The 21,058-nt window shown below is 38.3% G+C and overlaps 1 protein-coding gene across 10 annotated transcripts in view; it reads left to right on the forward strand.

Moving 5' to 3' along the window:
* Cpeb3 (cytoplasmic polyadenylation element binding protein 3) overlaps positions 1-21,058 on the forward strand; it is a 189,075-nt gene that overhangs the window by 59,875 nt on the left and 108,142 nt on the right. For 9 of the 10 annotated variants that reach the window (XM_048338707.1, XM_048338705.1, XM_048338706.1 and 6 more), the window contains one exon: positions 20,395-20,554. In XM_048338707.1, coding sequence (XP_048194664.1) covers positions 20,395-20,554 — 160 coding nt within the window. The remainder of the gene's footprint in view (positions 1-20,394; positions 20,555-21,058) is intronic. The other variant, XM_048338699.1, reaches the window with a different exon arrangement.

A 21,058-nucleotide genomic window follows, 5' to 3' on the forward strand; every position in this document is an offset into this window, starting at 1 on the left:
AAGCAAGGTAAAAGGATGCTTCAGCTTCAGTTACAATAATTAAATATTCAAAAAGTCAGCCATTTTATACTGTCTAGGAAGTTAAGGAATTGCTCATTGCTCATTTTCTATTCCTTTTATTTATTTGTTCATTGTTTGTATATTCAAGAACGCTGTAGGCAAGCAAGCAGATATCAGGGATTTATATTAGGAAATTTTTTAGGGAGTGAGATAAAACAAAGCAAAGCAAAGGAAATTTATTTTAGGGAACATTGTAAGCAAGTTCAAAACCTAGCCTTTTAATCTCCTGTGGTATAATCATAATATTCATGATGCCCCTAAGACACTCTTGCTTATGCTAAACCATCAAAGAAAGAAAAACTATTCAGCATAATCTGTCTTGCATATATTATTAATAGTCTGCTTTGATGACTTCTAACAGAAGTCATTATTGTAAAAAGATAGTCTATGTAGAAAAGGATACACTGTAGTTCTGTGTTCTATGGAGACAGCTGTAGAAATCATCTGTACTCTGCAATTTTTTTGTAAGCTCTCATATTTCACTTTATTATAAATCTCTAGTTGTTCTCATGAGTGTTATATTAGGCAGTGCTATTAACTAAAGTTCAGTATATACTATGTTTTTGGACTTGTATTAGATATTGATAGGATAAATACTTAACTTTATCTTTGGGGCCTAAGACTCATGAAAGAAAGTGTTATAACAAGTACATGGTGTGATGCATTAGTTATTATGAATATACTCAAAGAAGAACAGGAAAAATTTGCCCTAGAATTGTTAAAGGGAGGGAGCGCAGGTGGGAGAGAAGACACTATGGTTCCTTTTTGGAAGATAAGAATTGGTGCGGTAGAATTCAAAATGAAGAAAGAAAAATAAGCAGTAAGTGGCATTTTTTTTAGTATACCTTCCTCCTTAGAACATCGGATTTACTGAGAAAGATGGATTGAAGCCTGGTGCTGGTGGCTCACACCTGTAAAGCCAGAAGTGTTGCTGTGGTTTAAAGTTGTAGGACTCTAGCCTTGAGCAAAAAAGCTTAGGGACAGGCTTTGAGTTCAAGCCCCACAATTGACCAAAAAAAAAAAAAAAAGATGGATTGGTTGTTCCTTAGGATTAAAAAAGCAAAATAATAAAACTATTTGATTCCAATTCTTTTAAGGTTATGGTCATGTAGTCCAGGCTGGTCTTGAATTGGAGATCCTCTTGCCTCTACCTCCTGACTGCTGAGATTGCAGGTGTGTGCTACCACACTGGCATTTGTTTATTGGTAATGAGATTTTTAATTCAAGGTCTTGTGCTTGCTACATGAATGCTCCACCATTTGAGCGATGTCTCAAGCCCTTTTTTCATTAGTTATGTTTCAGATAGGGTCTTGTGGTTTTTGCCCAACTGGTCTTAGATTGAGACCTTCATAGTTCTCCCTTGTATTTGGGTGTTTTTTTTTTGTTTTTGTTTTTGTTTTTGTTTTTGTATGTGTGTGCTGGTATTGGAGAACTCAGGGCCTAGTGCTGCCACTTCACTTTTTTGCTCAAGGCTGTCTTTCTCACCATTTGAGCCATAGCTCCACTTTCTGCTTTTTGGTGGTAAATTGTAGATAATATTCCTGTGGACTTTCAACTGTAGTCCTCATATCTCAGCTTGCTGAGGTAGCTAGGATTACAGGCTGAGCAATTGGTGCCCAGGTGTATTTGGGATTACAGGCATATGCCGGCATACCTGGCTTGTTTTTTGACTTGGGGGCCTTGCTAACTTTTTGTCTAGACTAGCTTTATGCTCCTATCTTCTCAATACCCTCCTCCTGAGTAACTAGGATTAAAGATGAGTCATCATGCATGGTACATGTGCGTGTGCGTGTGTGTGTGTGTGTGTGTGTGTGTGTATTGGGTTTTGAATTTAAGGCCTTGAACTAAGGACCTAGGCAATCTATTTGATGTTAAAGATCGTTGTAGTTAGGCACATAGCGTGTTGATAATCCTTTAGAACATAGAGGCAGGCAGAAGGGCTTCAACTTCTAGGTTAACTTGGGATACATAGTGAGACTTTTTTTAAAAAGGAAGGAAAGAAGGGAGGAAGAAAGAGAGAAGGAAAGAAAAGAAAGGAAACAAAGAAAACTGAATGCCTTTGAGTTATACTGCAGGGGACATAAATTCAGAGTATGTAAGGAAGATGAGACAAAAGTAAAAGCAAAGAAATAAAAGAAACTTCAGAATTAAACTAATACTCATGGTATTTATGATAGTGATAGAATTTTGAATGTTTGCTTTAGAAATGGCTGAAGGAAACAGACCCCTGAAGAGCTGGAATTGGGGTAGGGGTCCAATAAAAATGAAAGTGTTTCATTGTTAAAAAAAACAAAACAGGTAGATGAATTTAAGTTTTTGTGTCTTTAGAACTGCAATCTAGGAGCAGGGAGTCTGCTAACAGAGTTACAAGTCAAGAAAGGTATCACTGTGGAAAACTTAAAAAGGAAAAATATTGTTAGGACTGATGGCATAGTGTAAATAGAGGTTCTGAGCTCTGTTATGCTTGTAACAGTATATTATTTTCCTTCTTTTTCCGTTGACTTTGCCCCAGAGCAGTTTTAGAAAGAAGTTTCTAGTAAACAAAATTGGAGCAGGAATTTGTTAAATGTGTAAATTGGCCTAGTAATTGGTCAGTGGTCTTAATTTTGGACTGTAGGAATTCAAACAGTTATTGTCAAATCTATTTGTTTCTAATAATACTACCCAAAGAAATAAGACTAGACCACATAGGTAATTTTAACACTTATGATGGCACATTTATGAAGTAAAGAGCCAGCTAGACTCCTGTAGTTCATGTCTGTAGTCTTTGACACTCAGGAGAATAAGACCTAGAGGATCAAGGCTCAGGCCAGCCTGGGCAGAAAAATCTACCAGACTTCATGTCCAGTTAACCATCAAAATGCCAGACTGGAGACATATCTCAGCCATGAGCAAGAAAGTGAGAATACACTGAGTTCCATCTTTAGTACAAGCACTTGAACACACACACACACACACAGAACTATGATTATATAGATGAGTTACAAAACTAGGATTGTAGTTCAGTGGTACAATACTTGCCTACTATGTGCAGGACACTGCATTTAATCCTTAGAACCCCCAAAACCACAATGTTATTCAAATGAAAATTTTTATAACCCTATAGCATTTGGCATTTTAAAATTTTATTTTATTTTATTATCTTGCCAGTCCTGGGGCTTGAACTCAGGGCCTGGCTTCTTTTTCGTCAACGTTAGCACTCTACCACTTGAGCCACAGCACTACTTTTTTTTTTTTTTTTTAGCCATTCCTGGGCCTTGGAGTCAGGGCCTGAGCACTGTCCCTGGCTTCTTCCCGCTCAAGGCTAGCGCTCTGCCACCTGAGCCACAGCGCCCCTTCTGGCCGTTTTCCATATATGTGGTGCTGGGGAATCGAATCGAGAGCTTCATGTGTAGGAGGCAAGCACTCTTGCCACTAGGCCATATTCCCAGCCCTGAGCCACAGCACTACTTTTGACATTTTCTATATATGTGGTGCTGATGAATCGAACCCCGGGCTTCATGTATGCGAGACAAGCACTGTACCACTAGGCCATATTCCCAGCCCCTGGCTTTTTTTTTTATACTTAAACTTTTTCCAAGGGATTATAGATTGCTGAGTTGTGAAAGTGTGTGTGTGTATGTATGTATGTATGTATGTATTCCTCTTCTTTTGGTCTCAAACATATGAATATAAAATTAGAGTTTATTCTGAACTTTTAATACAGTAGTGTCTTACCATCTTCCATTGTATAGCATCTATGTACTTAGGTATTATTTTTAGCATCATTTTTTCATACCACTAAGTTGATTTACATGGAGGTTAAGTAATTTACCTAGTACATTCAAGATGCGTATAATGCATTGTGATCTAGGTCTTTTTACTTTTATCCAATTGCAGAGCCAGCAGGCTGGTTATCAAAGCTCATCCCACAAAAAGACTGATTATCTTGTATTAAGTAAGTAGCAGGTTCTTTTTCCTTTTCCTTTTTGGCTTTTTTCCCCCCAGAATCTGGGTGCTCTCGTTGAGCTTTTCTGCTGAAGGCTCTAGCTCTCTACCACTTGAGGGTTTGAGCTCCACTTCCAGCTTTTTACTGGTTAACAAGGCTTTTGTGCTTGGGCTGGCTTTCAACAGTGATCCTCAGATCTCAGCCTCCTAAGTAGGATCTAGGCAGGAGCCAGCAGAGCTCAGCTTTTTTCTTTTCGTTCCTCAAATCTTTTGAGTTGTTTTTAGAATATTGTGCATACCCGATAGTCTTACGGAAGATAGACAATATGACCAGTCTATTTGTTTATTTCTCCTCTGTCTCCAAAAAGTTTTAATATAGTCTAGTAATAATTTAGTCCAGAGAGCAATATATATGTGTGCATTCTTTCTTTCTTTCTTTTTTTTTTTTTTTGGTAGTACTAGTCCTGGGGAATAAACTCAGGGCCTAGATTGCTGTCTCTGAGCTTTTTTGCTCAAGGCTAGTGCTTTACAACGTGAGCCACAATTTTACTTCTGACTTTTTGGTAATTAATTGAAGATAAGAGACTCACAGACTCTTCTGCCTGGGTTGGCTCTGAACTAGTAGCTAGGATTACAGGCCTGAGCCAACAGTAGCATACTTTTATATGTGTTGTATTAAACATATTTTTATGCTTACATTTTATATTCATATAATTTTTGCATCATTATCTCCTTTTAAGCAATAAGTATATGCATGATATTGAGTATTAGAATTAATTTTCATAATTTCAAATGAATTCTTTCAAGGTCATGAAATTTCTTTCCTTTTCAATTACTTTTCCTTTTGTCTTTTGGCATATCCTGGGGCTTGTACTCAGCCTGGGTGCTGTCCCTGAGTCTCTTTGTGATGAAGGCTAATGCTATACCACTTGAGCCACAGCACCACTTCTGACTTTTTCTGAGTACTGTATTGGAGATAAGAGTCTCACATACATTTCTGCCCAGGCTGGCTTTGAACTGACATCCTCAGATCTCAGTCTCTTGAGTAGCTAGGATTACAGGCGTGAGCCACTGGTGCCGGGCTTACTTTTCCTTAAAATTTTTTTTTGTTAACCAATTACTTTTCTAAAGCAAACCATTACTTCAAGCTTTTTACTTACCTGAGTGTTTCCCCCAAATAGAATTTGATACACAAATTGAAATACCAGATTTTTTTTGCAGTGTAGAAAGACAAAAGATTTTTAATTAATTCAAGATTATAGAGTGAAAAAGTTTTCAAACTCATTTAATGAACAAGAAACGATACAAATAAAGGATATTTCTCTTTGACATAGACATACAATGTATACACACCAAAATACAAGAAAATCTATAGATGATAACAGAAGTGTGAATTGTTAACTAGGAATGATTTTTAACTGGAGGCAGAAAGACCAGGGTGATTTTAAGGCTCCGAATTGCCGGCACTTAAGTCCTGTTCAAATGTTTTTGTTTAATTTTTTGAGGCAGTGTCTCTTGCTTTGTAGCCTAGACTGGCCTACAAGTTGCTATGCAGCCCAGGCTGATTTTCAACTTTATATCCTCCTGCCTCAGCCTCCTGAGTATTGGGATTAGAGGCATGAATCACTGTATGTGGCTAAATATTCTTAACTCTATTTTTAAATTAAATTTTATTGACAAGTCTTAACTTTATTTTTAAAAAGTATTGCAGTACTGGTTGTTGAACCCTGGGCTTTCCCCGTGTTAAACAAGCATTCTGGCACTGACTGCTTTCTATGTGGGAATTTTCTGCCTTAATTTTTGCATTTGTAAAACAAGAGTAATAAAGTATTGACTTTTATAAAGTTTTATGAAGGAGAAATATGGTAAAAATGAAGGGTTTATAATAATACTTGGCACATAGCCAATATTGGTCAATTCTTCTATTAATTCCAAGAGTGTGACTCAAGAGGCAGAGTGCTATCCTCGAGCATAAAGAAGCCAGGGACAGTGCTCAGGCCCTGAGTCCAAGCCTCCGGACTGGCAAAAGAAAAAGTTAATGAGGAAATTTGTGTGATTTGTAGCCAGAGCTTTCTGGAGCTTGAATTATCTATTTCAACAGATATGGTTAACCTCTTTCCCTCTAATCCCCCTAAACTGAATGTCATGAGAAAGATTTAAGGCCACACACAGAAAAAAAAAGTCCTTAAAATAAAATCAAACTCTACTGTGGTAGAATATTATTCTGAAATTACTTGAATGTTATCCTGGAGAAAGTGTTTCTTAAACTATATCGTTATAACTTTTCAAGGATTTGAAACTATAGATAGATAATCTATCTATCTATATATACATAGAAACAAGTTGCTATTTCCAAACATGTCTTTATCTGTTTACAATCTGTTGCCTGTTTATCCTTTGAAAAAACTCCTGTTTATTTTCCTATTTCTTAAGGAAGTTGGACATGTCTCCTTGCCTGTGGCTTCCCTTTCGTGGAAGCTGCCTTGACTTCTTCTATGCTCGTGTTCTTATGATTCCCAGCACACAGCTGTACCACTGCATTTACGTCATTATATAACCATCATCTGCTAATGAGATGGATGGCTTCTTGTAGCCAGAGACTATGACCCATTTATCTTTTTATCTTCAGTGTCTGGCATATTAAGGTTCCCAATTAAACATATGTGGAATAAATGAAAAGTAAACAGTCTTTGGCACACTTGGCAACATTTTGTTAGCAGTGCCATTGGAAAATAATAAATCTCTTTACAAATAATCTATTATGTAGCCACTTTGGAAATTCTATTTGAACTTCTTTTAATTTTATTGCATTTTTACTTCATGCTTTTTACAAATGCCTTAAAAGAGCCGAGCATTGGTGGCTCACACTTGTAGTCCTAGTTACTCAAGAGGCTGAGATCTGAGGATCATAGTTCAAAGTCAGCCTGGGCAGGAAAGTCCTTGAGACTCTTACCTCCAATTCACCACCAGAAAACAGAAAGTGGCACTGTGGCTCAATTAGTAGAGCACTAGCCTTGAGCCAAAGAGCTCTGGGACAGCACCCAGGCCCAGAGTTCAAGCCCCATGACCACTCGTCCCCCTCCCCCCCCAAAAAAAGTCTTAAAAAATGTTATTCCTAGAGTGACAGAGCCTTATTTGAAAGTAAATTTGGAAACCTCCCAAATGTCCAGTATTTTAATAAATACTTAAGGTTTTAGATGCTTTAAAAACATGTTCATCTCAACTGTGAAAACTCAACTGGGAACACATTTAAGTGGTTTATTATGTTAATGTAAGGTAAAAACATACAAATGTTCTTTTCTTCATGGAATGCTTACATAACAAATTTTGTTAGGTGTTGCTAGCCTTCAAGGATACCTGATATGTGTTAAGGACTAAACTTAATTTTGACTTATAAATGAGAGATTGCAATACCTACTTCTTTGGACAATTGTAAAAATTAAATTAGGTAATCCAAGTAAAGTACTCAGCAAAACATCTGGCATATATGAATCATCTGCTGCATCCTAGCTATGACTTACTTGAATTCTGCCGGCCTTTTATGCAAAACAACATACTCATCATTTAGATGAATAGTTTTTCAAAATAAACCAGCATTGTTTTATGTCAAGGATAAATTGTGCATGAAGACAGTTAAGGAGTAAGCCTAGTTAAGACAGTTTTGGCTTTTGAACATACTGTTCCATTATTATACTTAATCAATTTTTATTGTCTCAGTTTAAGCCCATGTTGTCTAGAGTTAGAACTGTATAAAGCTTGAGATGTAGTATTTTTGTTTGTTTATCCTTTACCTTTCTCCAAAACAGAAGGATTTGAAAGAATGAGAAATAATTAATATGTTTGGTTTCTCTGGTCCCAGTCCGTGAATTTGGAATAAATTCCTTTGGTATTTACCAGATTTCTTGCTTTCAAACATACACTCATGTTGACTGGTGACCTCTCCGATGTGGTGAGGGATTATCAGTGAAGAGCTCTTAATCTGTGTGTAGAATGGGAGGCTGTGATCTGTTGGTTCTGAAAGGGGGAAGAACCTAGAAGGCTGCTAGCCCAAGCTGGCAGAGCTGTTGCTTTACTGATTTTATTGCCATAGTGCTGTTTGCATAAAAGCAGCTGTTCAATTTCTAAATCCAAGGATCAACAGGATAACGGGGCCACTGTAGACTCATTCATGTCATGGCCCTTGTCAGCTTCTTGTAAATCTGAAAATTCTGCTTCACATCTTGTCCAACTACTCAAGCCAAATAACAGGAAGGATCATCAGCAGGCTATATAGAGTTCAAAGTTTTCTTTGTGATACCTTGTATGTAGATACTGGAACATGTGAAGTTACTCTCTGATCATCAATGGGATGAGCCAAGTGACTAAAAGATGAGTATATCACTAAAAACATTAACCTCCAGGACTGGTAAACTCACTAGAAGCATTGGGAGACATGAGAAGATATTCTTTGTAGGTAATATGGTTATGCTTATAAGATTTTGAAGGAGCATTTTGAAGGAACATCCTTAGAGATGTATGTGACACATGTACATAAGTGATAGATGACATCAGGTTTTTGACTGTCAGTAGGGTTGGTGTCTTTGGCTTACTTACTTGAATCCTGCAGTGGTTCCTGAGTGGAACAGCTAAAGTAGATAATTATCAGGTTAGGGTCATAGCTAGTTAAAGCCTTTCTTGTTGTTTGAGACAGGGTCTCATTATTAGTCCAGGCTGCATTTGAATTCACAGTATAGCTTAGGTTGGTCTTCAACTCAGTGATCTTCCTACCTCCAACTCCTGAGTGGTGGGATTAGATATACACCACCATGACTGTCTGTGATATTTTTTGTTTTTAAGATAATAGTTTTAGGGCTGGGGATATGGCCTAGTGGCAAGAGTGCCTGCCTCATATACATGAGGCCCTGGGTTCGATTCCCAAGCACCACATATACAGAAAATGGCCAGAAGTGGCGCTGTGGCTCAAGTGGCAGAGTGCTAGCCTTGAGCAAAAAGAAGCCAGGGACAGTGCTCAGGCCCTGAGTCCAAGCCCCAGGACTGGCAAAAAAAAAAAGAAAGAAAGATAATAGTTTTAGGGGCTGGGAATATGGCCTAGTGGTAAAGTGCTCGTCTCATATACATGAAGCCCTGGGTTCGATTCTTCATCACCACGTATTTAGAAAAGGCTGGAAGTGGTGTTGTGGCTCAAGTGGCAGAGTGCTAGCCTTGAGCAAAAAGAAGCCAGGGACAGTGCTCAGGCCCTGAGTTCAGGCCCCAGGACTGGCAAAAAAACAAAACCAAACATAAAGATAATAGCTTTATTGAGGTGTAATTCATACACCATGAAGTTTATCCTTTTAAAGTGTAGGGACAAAATAGGTTTCAATATATTTACAAATTTGTTTTAGCCATTTAACTCTCGAATGTTTTTAACACTCCAAAGAGAAAGAAACCCTTATATTTAGTAGTCAGTCCCCATTTTTGTACCTGAGTACCCCAGATATAGCCAATGGCTAGTGAAATCATGTAATAGGTGATTCTTCGTGACTGATTACTTCCATGTATATTGTTTTCAAGATTCTTCCATGTTATTGAGTGTATCAGCACATCAGTTGTCTTTATTGCTGAAAAAAATCTTTCACTGTATCGATGTACCACAGTTTGTGCAGCACTTGAAGAACATTCTAGTAGTTTCTACTTTTGGGAAAAAACTTCATAAAGCTGTTATAAATATTCAGGGATGGGTTTTATGTGGACACATGCTTTTATCTATCTTAAGCAAATACTTATGCGTGAACTGCTAGGTTGTATGGCTAAGTGTATGCTTAAATTTGTAAGAAGCTGCCAAACTGTTTCCCCTAGTGACTCTGCCATTTTGTGTTTTCCCATCTATTTATGAGGTTTCTCTGGTGGTTCTGCATACTCATCAACACTTGAAAATTTTAGAATTTAGGAATTATTTTTTGGCTATAATAGCAACTGTGTGGTTGGTACATACCTGTAGTCCTAACTACTCACAGACTGGGGTAAGAGAATTGCATGAGTCCTGGAGTTTGAGACCAGCCTGGGCATCTTACTGAGCATAGTGAGACTATCTCCCAAAGGAAGAGAAGCAATTACAGTTTACTAAGTTGGTGCTGATCACTTTGAGTCAGTATGGGGTGGCGGTAGGGAAGTAGTACCCAACTTTGAATGTGGTGTGTATGGTAGAGGATGTTGAATAAAAAGAAAAACATGTGGAAAGCCACATGTACTTTTGTATAATGTTCTAAGATAGATTTTGATAGCAAAGGTCAAGCTCTTGTTATATATTATGCCTAGTGAATCAATGCTTCATAAGCTGCTTGGGATAATAATCTGCTGTGAATGGGGAAGAGATTTGAAGGAAAACATCTAATCACCTTCAAAAGTCACATGTGCAACAACAAGGACAAGGGTTGACTTTCAGTTTTTAAGTTCCTTGAAGCCTACTCTATATTACACTGACTGCTTTCCCCTTCTATAGCCTACTTAGATCTTTCTCTTTTCTTTCTTTTCTTTTTTTTGCCAGTCCTGGGGCTTGAACTCAGGGCCTGAGCACTGTCTCTGGCTTCTTTTTGCTCAAGGCTATAGCACTCTATCTCTTGAGCCACAGCACCATTTCTGGCCTTTTCTGTTTATGTGGTACTGAGGAATCAAACACAGGGCTTCTCTTTTCTACCTCTTATCTAGAACATTAAGAAACCACTGAGCTATGCCTGAGGATGTATAATAACTTTTTTTTTTGAGACTGTATTATCTAGGCTTCCCTACTTGGATTACAGGAGTGCACCATCATGCCCAGTCTGATCACTTTTTTTTAAAGTGCATACATAGTGCTTAACTATGAACTGTTTACCATGGTCAGCAGTAGCAGCAGCTGGCATTTGTACTTTTGTGCAGTTGACTGCTCTAGAATTTTGCCTACAGGAACTGGCCTCAATATGTAGGGCCATTTCAGGTGAATAAGGGATTCTAGAAGCCATGTGTCCCCATGTCAGATATACTGAGCCTCTTATCTAACCAATGAAAAGATCTATGGAGGAATATCAGCACAGGGGGAGCTAGAAGAGACTAGGCAGAAATGTGCGGTGAATTGAGTCATGCTTATCTAATTTTTGAGCATCTGTCAGAGCAGGTGAAACTGTTCCCATGTTTTTTTTTTTTTTTAACTTTCTAGAACCTTGGTTAGCTTGGTTTGCTGTTATCTAGCAAGAAAAAGCACAGTATGATCAAAAGGTTAAAGTAATTGCAATTAGTCATTCTCAAGAAGACAAAGACAGGGGGAACTCATGATTTTTGTGTAGGCTTTAAAACTTATTCCAGGCTATATTGAGGGTTCTTCAAATTTTTATTTTGACGACAAGTGTTTAACAATTTTCAAGAATTAAAATTCAGAGAAGATCTTATTTTTTTCTTCCTCAAGACAGAAAAAAGTCTTGATCTTTATGAGGACTTAAGGATAGATATATGAGGCGCCTTTGTATGACACTGCGTGACTAAATGAGAATATGGATTCACCTTTCCCAGAAGGTTCCAGGTAGAATACATATAGTAGGAATGGTTAAATATGACATTGACTGAAGGATTCAAACTGAAGGGGAGTTGTTAGGGTTAGATTTCCCTTTATTTGGAAGAGTTTTATTGTGCTGGTACCAGGGCTTAAAATTAGGCCTCAGACTCTCATCTTGCATGCTTAGCTGGGCTTCTACAACTTCACCACACCTGCAGCCCAACTTTTTGCTGGTTGTTTTGGAAATGGAATCTCACAGATTTTTCTGCGTAGGCTGGTCTTGAACTGTAATCTTCTAGATCTCAGCTTCCTTAGTAGCTAGGAGTACGGATATGGATGAGCAGCTGAAGGAGATTTTAATGTTAGGGCAAATGTAGAACAAGCTGCTTATTACCACTTCAGTAAAGTTTAATTTGATATATTTGATACATTTGTTATTACTGTATTTTTTTTTGTCTTTTCTTTTTTTGGTACTGGGGATTGAACCCAGGACTTTCACTTGGTAGGCAAGCGCTTTGCCACTGAGCTACATCCCAGCCTGATATATTTGTTTTGGTAGGCTTTGACAACAATAAGTAGTTTAGAAACATAAACTTATACTTTGCAATATATAGAAATTTTGTTATTAAATTGTCACGTTAAATGATCAAATTGTTTGCCATATCTACTTAATATTCATTATTAAGTGTCTTACCAATTCTTTATGATATTCTTAAGCAACATCTATGCTAGAAATCACTTCATATTGAGCTTAAGTTGTATTGCCTCTGATTTTTACTCAAGATTGGAAACTTTCATAGATCTAGAAGTTCAGGATTGAGGAGCCATTGTGCCCAAGAGGATCAAGTGTAGAAGAGACACAGCAAAAGGGCCTGAACAGAAAAGTTGAAGAAATGGAGCCTGGAATACAATCTTAGAATGAGAAATCATTTTGTAGAATATACACTGGGATGTAGCTATGATTAGAAGTAGGAGGGGAAAGGCAAGAATGTAATCTATCTGTGCTCAGGTTCGCATTTCTGGTCAATGAAAGCAAGTTGCACAAAATTAAGGACACTTTGATGTTTAGAGAAAAGATAATACAGAACCATGTATATTTTCTATGGGTACATATAGAAATACAATGCCTAAGAGTTAAAGGTGGAGTTCCAGGACCCTTGTGCAGCTACCAAAAGCCACACATACTCCAGATGGTTATAAAAAAAGTGGTATCATAATTTACTCCTGTGTACTTATATTTTAAACTGCCTTTAGATTATGGATAATCCTTAGAACAATGTACAGTGAATGCTATGTAAATAGTTGTTAAGACAATATTCTTTAGGGGATAAAAATAAAGTACAAATAGAAGGATTTTTCAAATATGTATTCTTTGAATCCAGAGATGCCATGTCCACAGGTAGGAATGGCTCTTTTTTGAAACAAAAACCATTTGCCAGAGTACATGCCAAATGTTTATTGTGGTCTGTAGAGTAAAAAGGCATGCAGGGGCCTGAGAATGTGGCTTAGTGGTAGAGTGCTTGCCTACCATGCATGAAGCCCTGGGTTCAATTCCTCAGCACCATGTAAACAGAAAAGGCCAGAAGTGGCTCTATGGCTCAAGTGGTACAGTGCCTTGAGCAAAAGAAGCTCAGAGACAGTGATCAGGGCTTAAGTTCAAGCTCCAGGACTGGCAAAACAACAACAACAACAAAAAGAGCATGCAAGATTGGAGACTTTTTTTTTCTTACTACTGTGTGTTTGAGAACAAGGAGTTCGTGTTTTTATAATGTAGCAAGTATGCAATATAATCCCAAGATGAACCTGGTGGTGCACTTCTGTAATGCCCACACTTGGGAGGCTGAGGCAGGAGGATGATGAGTTCCAGGACAGCTTGAGCTAGCTTTGAGTTCAAGCCCCATTACCACCAACCAACAAAAAATTAGATAAGAACTAGATAAGGCATATTACTATCTTCCTGTTTGTAGTGTAGGCAGACCCCTTTACAAATAAAACATTGAGCAGAAGGTAAAAGAACTGTAGGGTAAAAATTAAAAACTGATCAGTTTCATGAGTTAACCCTCTCACGTGTTAGTCATTTGATTTTGAAACATTTTATTCATACGTATGTTGAAATCATATGGGAAATAGTGTTCTTTAAGCACATCTTTTTTCCCCTGAGTTTTAAACTTAGGATCATATTTCTCTTTTGCTTTAAAATATCTACTTTTTAATTTTTGCTTATGTCTGGTGACTTCTGTCCCCAGCTAAGACCTAGTGTTCATGGGTCACACTGCAGTTTACCAATTGAGCTTTGAAAGCATTAAGCTTTACTGGTGTGGACATGAAAGTCCTAGATGGGTTTGCGGTGAGATCTCTAAGTGGTTCTGTGACTTTGCACAGTTATATAACCTCTGGGAGCCTCGCTTCTTTTTCCTCTGGTGCAGAGATAATAGGTGTCATGCAGGGTGCTGGTGAGGATTAAGCTCACAGATCACAATTGGGATACAGCACCATGGTTGATTAAAACAAACAACAGGGGCTGGAGATATGGCCTAGTGGCAAGAGTGCCTGCCTCATATACATGAGGCCCTGGGTTCGATTCCCCAGCACCACATATACAGAAAATGGCCAGAAGTGGCGTTGTGGCTCAAGTGGCAGAGTGCTGGTCTTGAGCAAAAAGAAGCCAGGGACAGTGCTCAGGCCCAGAGTCCAAGCCCCAGGACTGGCCAAAAAACAACAACAACAACAACAAAACAAACAATAAGAAACAACAAAAAACAACAACCTCCAAACAATATTTCTATAATCTGGAATCAATAGCATTTTGTTTTGTTTTGTTTTGTTTGCCAGTCATGGAGCTTGAACTCAGGGCCTGAGCATTGTCCCTGGCTTCTTTTTGCTCAAGGCTAGCACTCTGGCACTTGTGCCACAGCACCACTACTGGCTTTTTCCATAGATGTGGTGCTGAGGAATCGAACCCAGGCCTTCATGTATACGAGGCAAGCACTCTACCTCTAGGCCATATTTCCAGCCCTCAATAGCATTTTAAATGTTCAGAGAAGTTCCACCTTTCTGCTCCTCCCCTGTGGGTAACCTTCTTTAGTCTGACTGTGACTGCCTAGAGTCCATATAGGTTATCATGTCCACTTATGTTTTAGACCTACCTTCCACGTATGAGAGAAAACGTGCAGTTTGTCTGAGCTTGGCTTACCACCATGGTTCATTTTGTCATTTGGTTCCAGAGCTACTTTTTTTCCCCTGTATTGCTGGCTCTTGCTGCATTCTACTGTATGTCTCTAGGTGAGGAAAAGTTCAAGCGTAAGCCAGAAAAGATAAAATATGGTCCTGAATTCCTCGCACAAGGAAAGGACAGGTAAATGAAATTAAAGCTGGTGCAGGCATGGCCTGGGCTTTGCAGGAAAGTAGATCTAACTTCTTTTTGAGGTTAATTAGTTGTCACTTGAATGAAGGTCGCTGACCAAGAGGAAGTGCGAGTCAGGTTGCTTGTGTGAGGTCACAGGATCCTCTCTGGATTGTGGCAGGATTAGGTGAAAGGAGTTGGGGGGTGGGGAGCTGTTTGCACATAAAGACTTAAGACTGAAGAGCGTAGGAAGTATCAGGGAGCTGTACAGTCAAAAGTCTTTAAGAGTACTGGACTTGACTCAGTTTGAGCCCTGACTGCCCTGTAGCTCTGACTAGTTACCTAACCTGTTCAAGACTTATTTACTTAATTTATAAGAGGGAAACAAAAGTTACCTCCTTCATGGAGTTGTGAGATAACTTAAAATACTTGACAAATCTGTCAATACTAAGTCAGGCTGTGGGGAACAAAAAGAGCAGGGCTTTTCCACTGGGGGTGAGCCACTCCTGTGAACAACAAGTTGATAACATCTGTCACTGTTTGTCTTTAAAGAAAATGAGTCAATAATGAGATGCATTATTTATAAATGTTCTCATGCTTCCTAGTGTGCTTGTTTGTTAATAGCAAACAAAAAATGTTTTGTTGTTTTGTTCCCCCCCCCCCCCCGTATTGGGAAACAAAACTTAGCAAAAGAAACTTAGCAGGCAACTTGCCATGTGTAACTTTGGTCATTGAATGACAAATTGTGGCTTGGTTGTCCCTCTGCATGATTTCTATTGGATTTCCTGCGTATTTTTTCAGTTTTTCAGCCCTTTGTTTTGGTTTGGTTTTGCTGGCTTCCTGGTTTGTCAGTTATTTCAGCATGACTGACCATTTGTAAAACAAAAAGGATGAATGGTATGCAGCAAATATAAATTGATGAGGCATGAATATAATTAATTTTAATGAGAAAACAAGTCTCTTAGAATACTAAAGTTTAATTAAGCTACCTCTGCAAGTTTTGTCATGCCTTTCATATGTTATGTGTTTTCATCTATTGAGCATTAGTGAACCCTGTTAGGTTAACATCCATGAATGTCTATATGTTTGTTTATTTGCTTATTTGGTGGTGCTGGGGTTTGAACTCGGTGCTTTATCCTTGCAAGGCAAATACTCCACCACTTAAGCCATATACTCTACCCTTTGTGTTATAGTTTATTTTTTCAGGTAGAGTCTCTAGTTTTGTCTGGGATAGGCTTCAGATAGGAATCTTCCTACCTCTGGCTTCCTACTTATCTTAGATTACAGGTATAATTTTAAATTTAATTTAAATTTCTAATTTTAAAACTAGCTTATATTAGTCTGGGGAGGGGATTTTATTGTTCTATCTCCATATATTCAGCTAGTTTTTTTGAGATAGAGTATCCCTAACTTTGTCTGGCCTGGCCTCAAACCACTCTCTTCCCCTATCTATCTCCCTCATAGCTGGGATTTTAACTCTGTTTAAAAAATTATGTCAAGTGGTTTTTAACTAGAGCTCAGCAACTTGTGTTTTAACTAGCTGCTTGTGTGGTTTTGACAATTTGACTAGAGAATTGTTTCAATTTAAATACATGAAATCCCACTTTCAAAACTTTTTAAAAATCAATTTTCCTGATAAGTAACTATCTAATTTCTGATACCTTTTGTGACAGGAGGCATTACCACCTTGCTTAGAAGGACATTTCATCAGTAGCTAGATGCAATGCTATACTTTTATAGAAGTTTTAATTTGTAAGCTGGGTGCTGATGGCTCACACTCCTAATACTAGCTACTCTGGAGGCTGAGATGTGAGGATTCTGGTTCAAAGGCCATGAGACTCTTATCTCCAATTAACCAGAAAAAAAAACCCAAAAAACAAACAAACAGAAGTGGAGATGTGTCTCAAGTGGTTGATTGCCAACCCTGTCAGGAAAAGCCAAATGAGAACATTTGGCCCTTAGTTCAAGCCCCAATCCTGGTACCAAAAATTTAAAAAGGTTTTTAATTTCTATCTCACATAGATTTTGTTAACTTGTTTGGGCAGAGTTTTATACTCTTTAGGTTTATACTTCCTGGCTTTGAGCTTTAGGTTTATACTTCTTGGCTTTGAGGTAATATCTGGACTTTCTTTTTTTCTAAATCTTGCCCTCCCGTTGCTGCTGCTCCTGTTGCTGCTGCTCTGGGGCTTGAACTCAGGTCCTGTTGCTGTCCCTGAGCTTTTGTACTCAAGGATAGTGCTCTACCACTTGAGCTACAGCTCCATGTCTGACTTTGTTTTGGTGCTTAGTTGGAGATAAGAGTCTCATGGGCTTTCCTGCCCAGGCTGGCTTTGAACTGTGATCCTCAGATCTTAGTCTCTTGAAGGATTACAGGCCTGAGCCACTGGCACCCAGCTGAATTTCACTTTTTTTTCTTTTTGTCAGTTGTGGGGTTTGAACTCAGCCTGGGCACTGTCCCTGAGCTCTTCAGCTCAAGGCTAGTGTTCTACCACTTGAGCCACAGCATCACTTCTGGTTTTCTGATGGTTTCTGGTTTCCTCTCTAGGAGGAAAGAGTCTCATGGTTGGTTTTGAACTGCAGTCTCTAGATCTCAGCCTCCTGATTTAGTACAGGAGGATTACAGTTAGGATTACAGGCATGAGCCACCAGCGCCCTGCAATTTCCCCTTTCTTTGTGTGACTGTGATGGAGTTTTGCCAAGTGACCTAGGATGGCCTCAACATTTTGATCCTCAGCTGGGTTTACAGGCATGCACTATGACATTCCACCACAGTCTTTTCTTGTATTTCTCTTGTCAGCCTGTGTTGAAAGGTCCTCATGTCTACAGGCTCTAGTTAGAAGTACAGATGTGGTAGAAGTCTCTTAGGTATTTGTTCTGGGATTGCAGTGCCAGAAATAGGTTGTCATTTTGCCTCCTCATCAGCATACTTCATCATTGCTGGCTTTTGCTTTGAACAAAAAATATATTTCTTAGGGAGACAGATAAACTTGCATTCTAGATATTCTACTTTATTCCTTAATTAGAATTTCCACTGATAATGTAAGCTCAAAGCAAAACAAATGACATACTAGAAGACAAGTCTTTTTGGAATTATATAGAAACTAAGCCCAGAGAAACAAAGAAAATATTGAGTGTCTCTTCCTATTCACGAGTAATTGATGAGTATTGTTCACTGAAGAAGATTAACTGTTCAGGGTGCTGCACTCCATCTTTCATTACTGACGTTTGAATTGGTTTGGTTATTGAGATGTATGTTTGTCTTACCCCTGCTCCCCCAATGTCTTGCTGTATAGCTCAGGCTACCTTGATCTTACAATCCTCCTGCCTTAGCCTCTCTAGTGCTAGGAATATAGGAGTATATCAACAGCCTGGCTTTTTCAAGACAAAGTACAATAGGTCCATACTATAGAATTAACATGTATCATAAGCTACACTTTTCTTTAGGCTCACACTACTAAGAAGAGTTTAGAAATGTAGGCTTAAATAAAATATGGTAGAACAATGATTATTTTTCTTCATTTAGTTATCTATTTTCAATTTTTTAAAGTCCAGCATCATGAAAACACTACTTTGAGTTATAGTTTTCTTCCCATGAATACTTGTCAAAGGGTAATTTATTTTTATTTTTCCCAGTCCTGAAGCTTAGGTTCAGGGCCTGAGCACTGTCCCTGGCTTCTTTCTTTTTGGTCAAGGCTAGCACTCTACCATTTGAGCCACAGCGCCACTTCTGGCTTTTTCTATATATGTGGTGCTGAGGAATCACCCTGGGCTTCATGTATACGAGGCAAGCACTCTACCACTAGGCCATATTCCCAGCCCTTAGTACTTTGGACATTTTTTTGTTTTTTTTAGGATGGTCTTCCAAGTAGGCCTTTATTTCCAATTTTGCAATTGAAGGAAACATTTCACTAATTTTTTGATAAAGTGTGAGGAATTAGATTTCATTTTATTTTCCTTTTTGAGTATTATGTTTCCAGTCTTTTGTTTCCTTTTTCAGGACCTCACATGCTAGGCAAGTGCTCTACCACTGACAAACAGCCCAGCTTCCATCCTTTGTAAACCAGTTCTTAAGCTCATGATTTTGGTTGTTCTCTCTCTCTCTCTCTCTCTCTCTCTCTCTCTCTCTCTTTCTCTCTTTCTCTTTCTCTCTCTCTTGCTTCCTCCTTCTCCCTCATGTCCCATATTTTAAAAAGTATCTAATATGTAGTTTACTTCTCATAATAAATAAATTCATTACAATTATATTGAAAGTCCTAATACCTTTTGATTTTTCAGAAAAGTGATTGCTTATTTTTAAGTGGTTGTACAAAGAAGTCACTATTTAACAAAGCAGTTTAAATATATCTTGATCGAAGGGCTGGGAATGTGGCTTAGTGGTAGAGTGCCTCCCTAGCATGCATGAAGCCCTGGGTTTGATTCCCTCAGCACCACAGAAATAGAAAAAGCCAGAAGTCGCTGTGGCTCAAGTGGTAGAGTGCTAGCTAGCCTTGAGCAAAAAGAAGCCAGGGACAGTGCTCAGGCCCTGAGTCAAAACCCTAGGGATGGCAGACAAACAAACATATATATATATATATATATATATATATATATATATATATATATATATATATCTTTATCTTGATCAATGTTACCTTTTCAGTGTTCTCACCCATCCCTCCCCTCCCACCCATTTTCTCACTTTTTAATCGTGTATGATATATATATACATTGGATTCTTGACTACCTTCTTTTCGTCTCCTCTTCATCTACTCCTTTCCCCTTAACCTCACCCTACTCCTTTCTTTTCTTTTTTCTTTTTCTTTCTTTTTTTTTTGGCCAGTCCTGGGGCTGGGGACTCAGGGTCTGAGCACTACTCTGGCTTCTTTTGCTCAAGGCTAGTACTCTACCTCTTGAGCCACAGTGCCACTTCTGTTTTTTTTCTGTTTATGTGGTGCTGAGGAATCCAACTCAGGGTTTCATGCATGCTAGGCAAGCACTCCCACTCCTTTCAAGTCCCGGCTTCCTGGTGTTTTATTTTGCTGAACTTTAATTTTGCCTTTCTAAGGTATTACACTATTTGAGATTTCCCTTGAATCTGTATTATTTCAGTTAATACATTTGTTTACACTTGCATACCATCCCACCCAACATATTTACTTACAAGTTTACAAGCTAATTCTAGCTTCCACATATAGGGGGAAAGATGCAAAAAGTGATTGATTCTCTATGTAGGCTGAGATCTTACCAGTGGTTCTCCTGGAGGGCAGGCAATCTCTGTTCACTTGACAACTGAAGCAGAAGATGGCAGCTAGAGGGCGGAGCCAATTCACTTAAATTTTCCTTTTGAGTTTACTTTCTAGATCATTTTAAAGAAAGTCTGAAAGAGTAGGGCATTTACATATAGACTATGAGGAGAAAGGATGCAGCTTAATTATGAAAACCTATACTTAACTTAATGAATGGCCATCATTAAAACTGTAACTTTCATGTCATCAGCCCACTGCAGAAAGTAAATGATACCATGTTAATTTTATGGAGGAATTTGATGTATTGTCTTGTTCTGTGTTTTTATTTTTAGGACCGGAGTAGGCCCTATGACACTTTTAACTTGCACTCGTTGGAGAACTCCTTAATGGATATGATAAGGACTGATCATGAGCCTCTGAAAGGTAAACACTACCCTCCCAGTGGCCCACCAATGAGTTTCGCTGATATAATGTGGAGGAATCATTTTGCAGGTTAGGAATATTCATGTGTCCATTCCTTGCTTGGTGTTTTAAGCAAAAATCAGCTTTTTAATAATTGTGATTTTGTTTTTGTTTTTGTTTGTTTTGCTTCTGTAAAGCATTGTGGAATGTATTTGAAGTTGATTTTCTTTATTAATTTGGGTTCAGCTACTTTCAGTAATCCATCGATTAGTTTAATCAGTAATGTCTGGAAAAAGCATGTCTTTGGTAGCCGAGATCATGGTTATAGCATGAAACCAGAAGCCAACTTTGCTGGACACTGTGCATTTGAAATCTTCAGCTCAATCTGGTTGGTCGATTCATTTAGGTCCAGGAATACTACAAGGAAGCATGAAATTTAGTGAATCCCTCTTTAAATACTAAAGAAAACTTCATAAAAAGGGTCCCATTTTGTTGCAATATAATCACTTTCCAAATATAGAAGGTATGGTAAAACAGACTTAAAAGCAGCCAGTGACCTGCTATATAATCTGAGGCCAAACAGGAGGAAATGTA

The sequence above is a fragment of the Perognathus longimembris genome, chromosome 2, assembly GCF_023159225.1.
Source record: "Perognathus longimembris pacificus isolate PPM17 chromosome 2, ASM2315922v1, whole genome shotgun sequence".
NCBI lineage: Eukaryota > Metazoa > Chordata > Mammalia > Rodentia > Heteromyidae > Perognathus > Perognathus longimembris.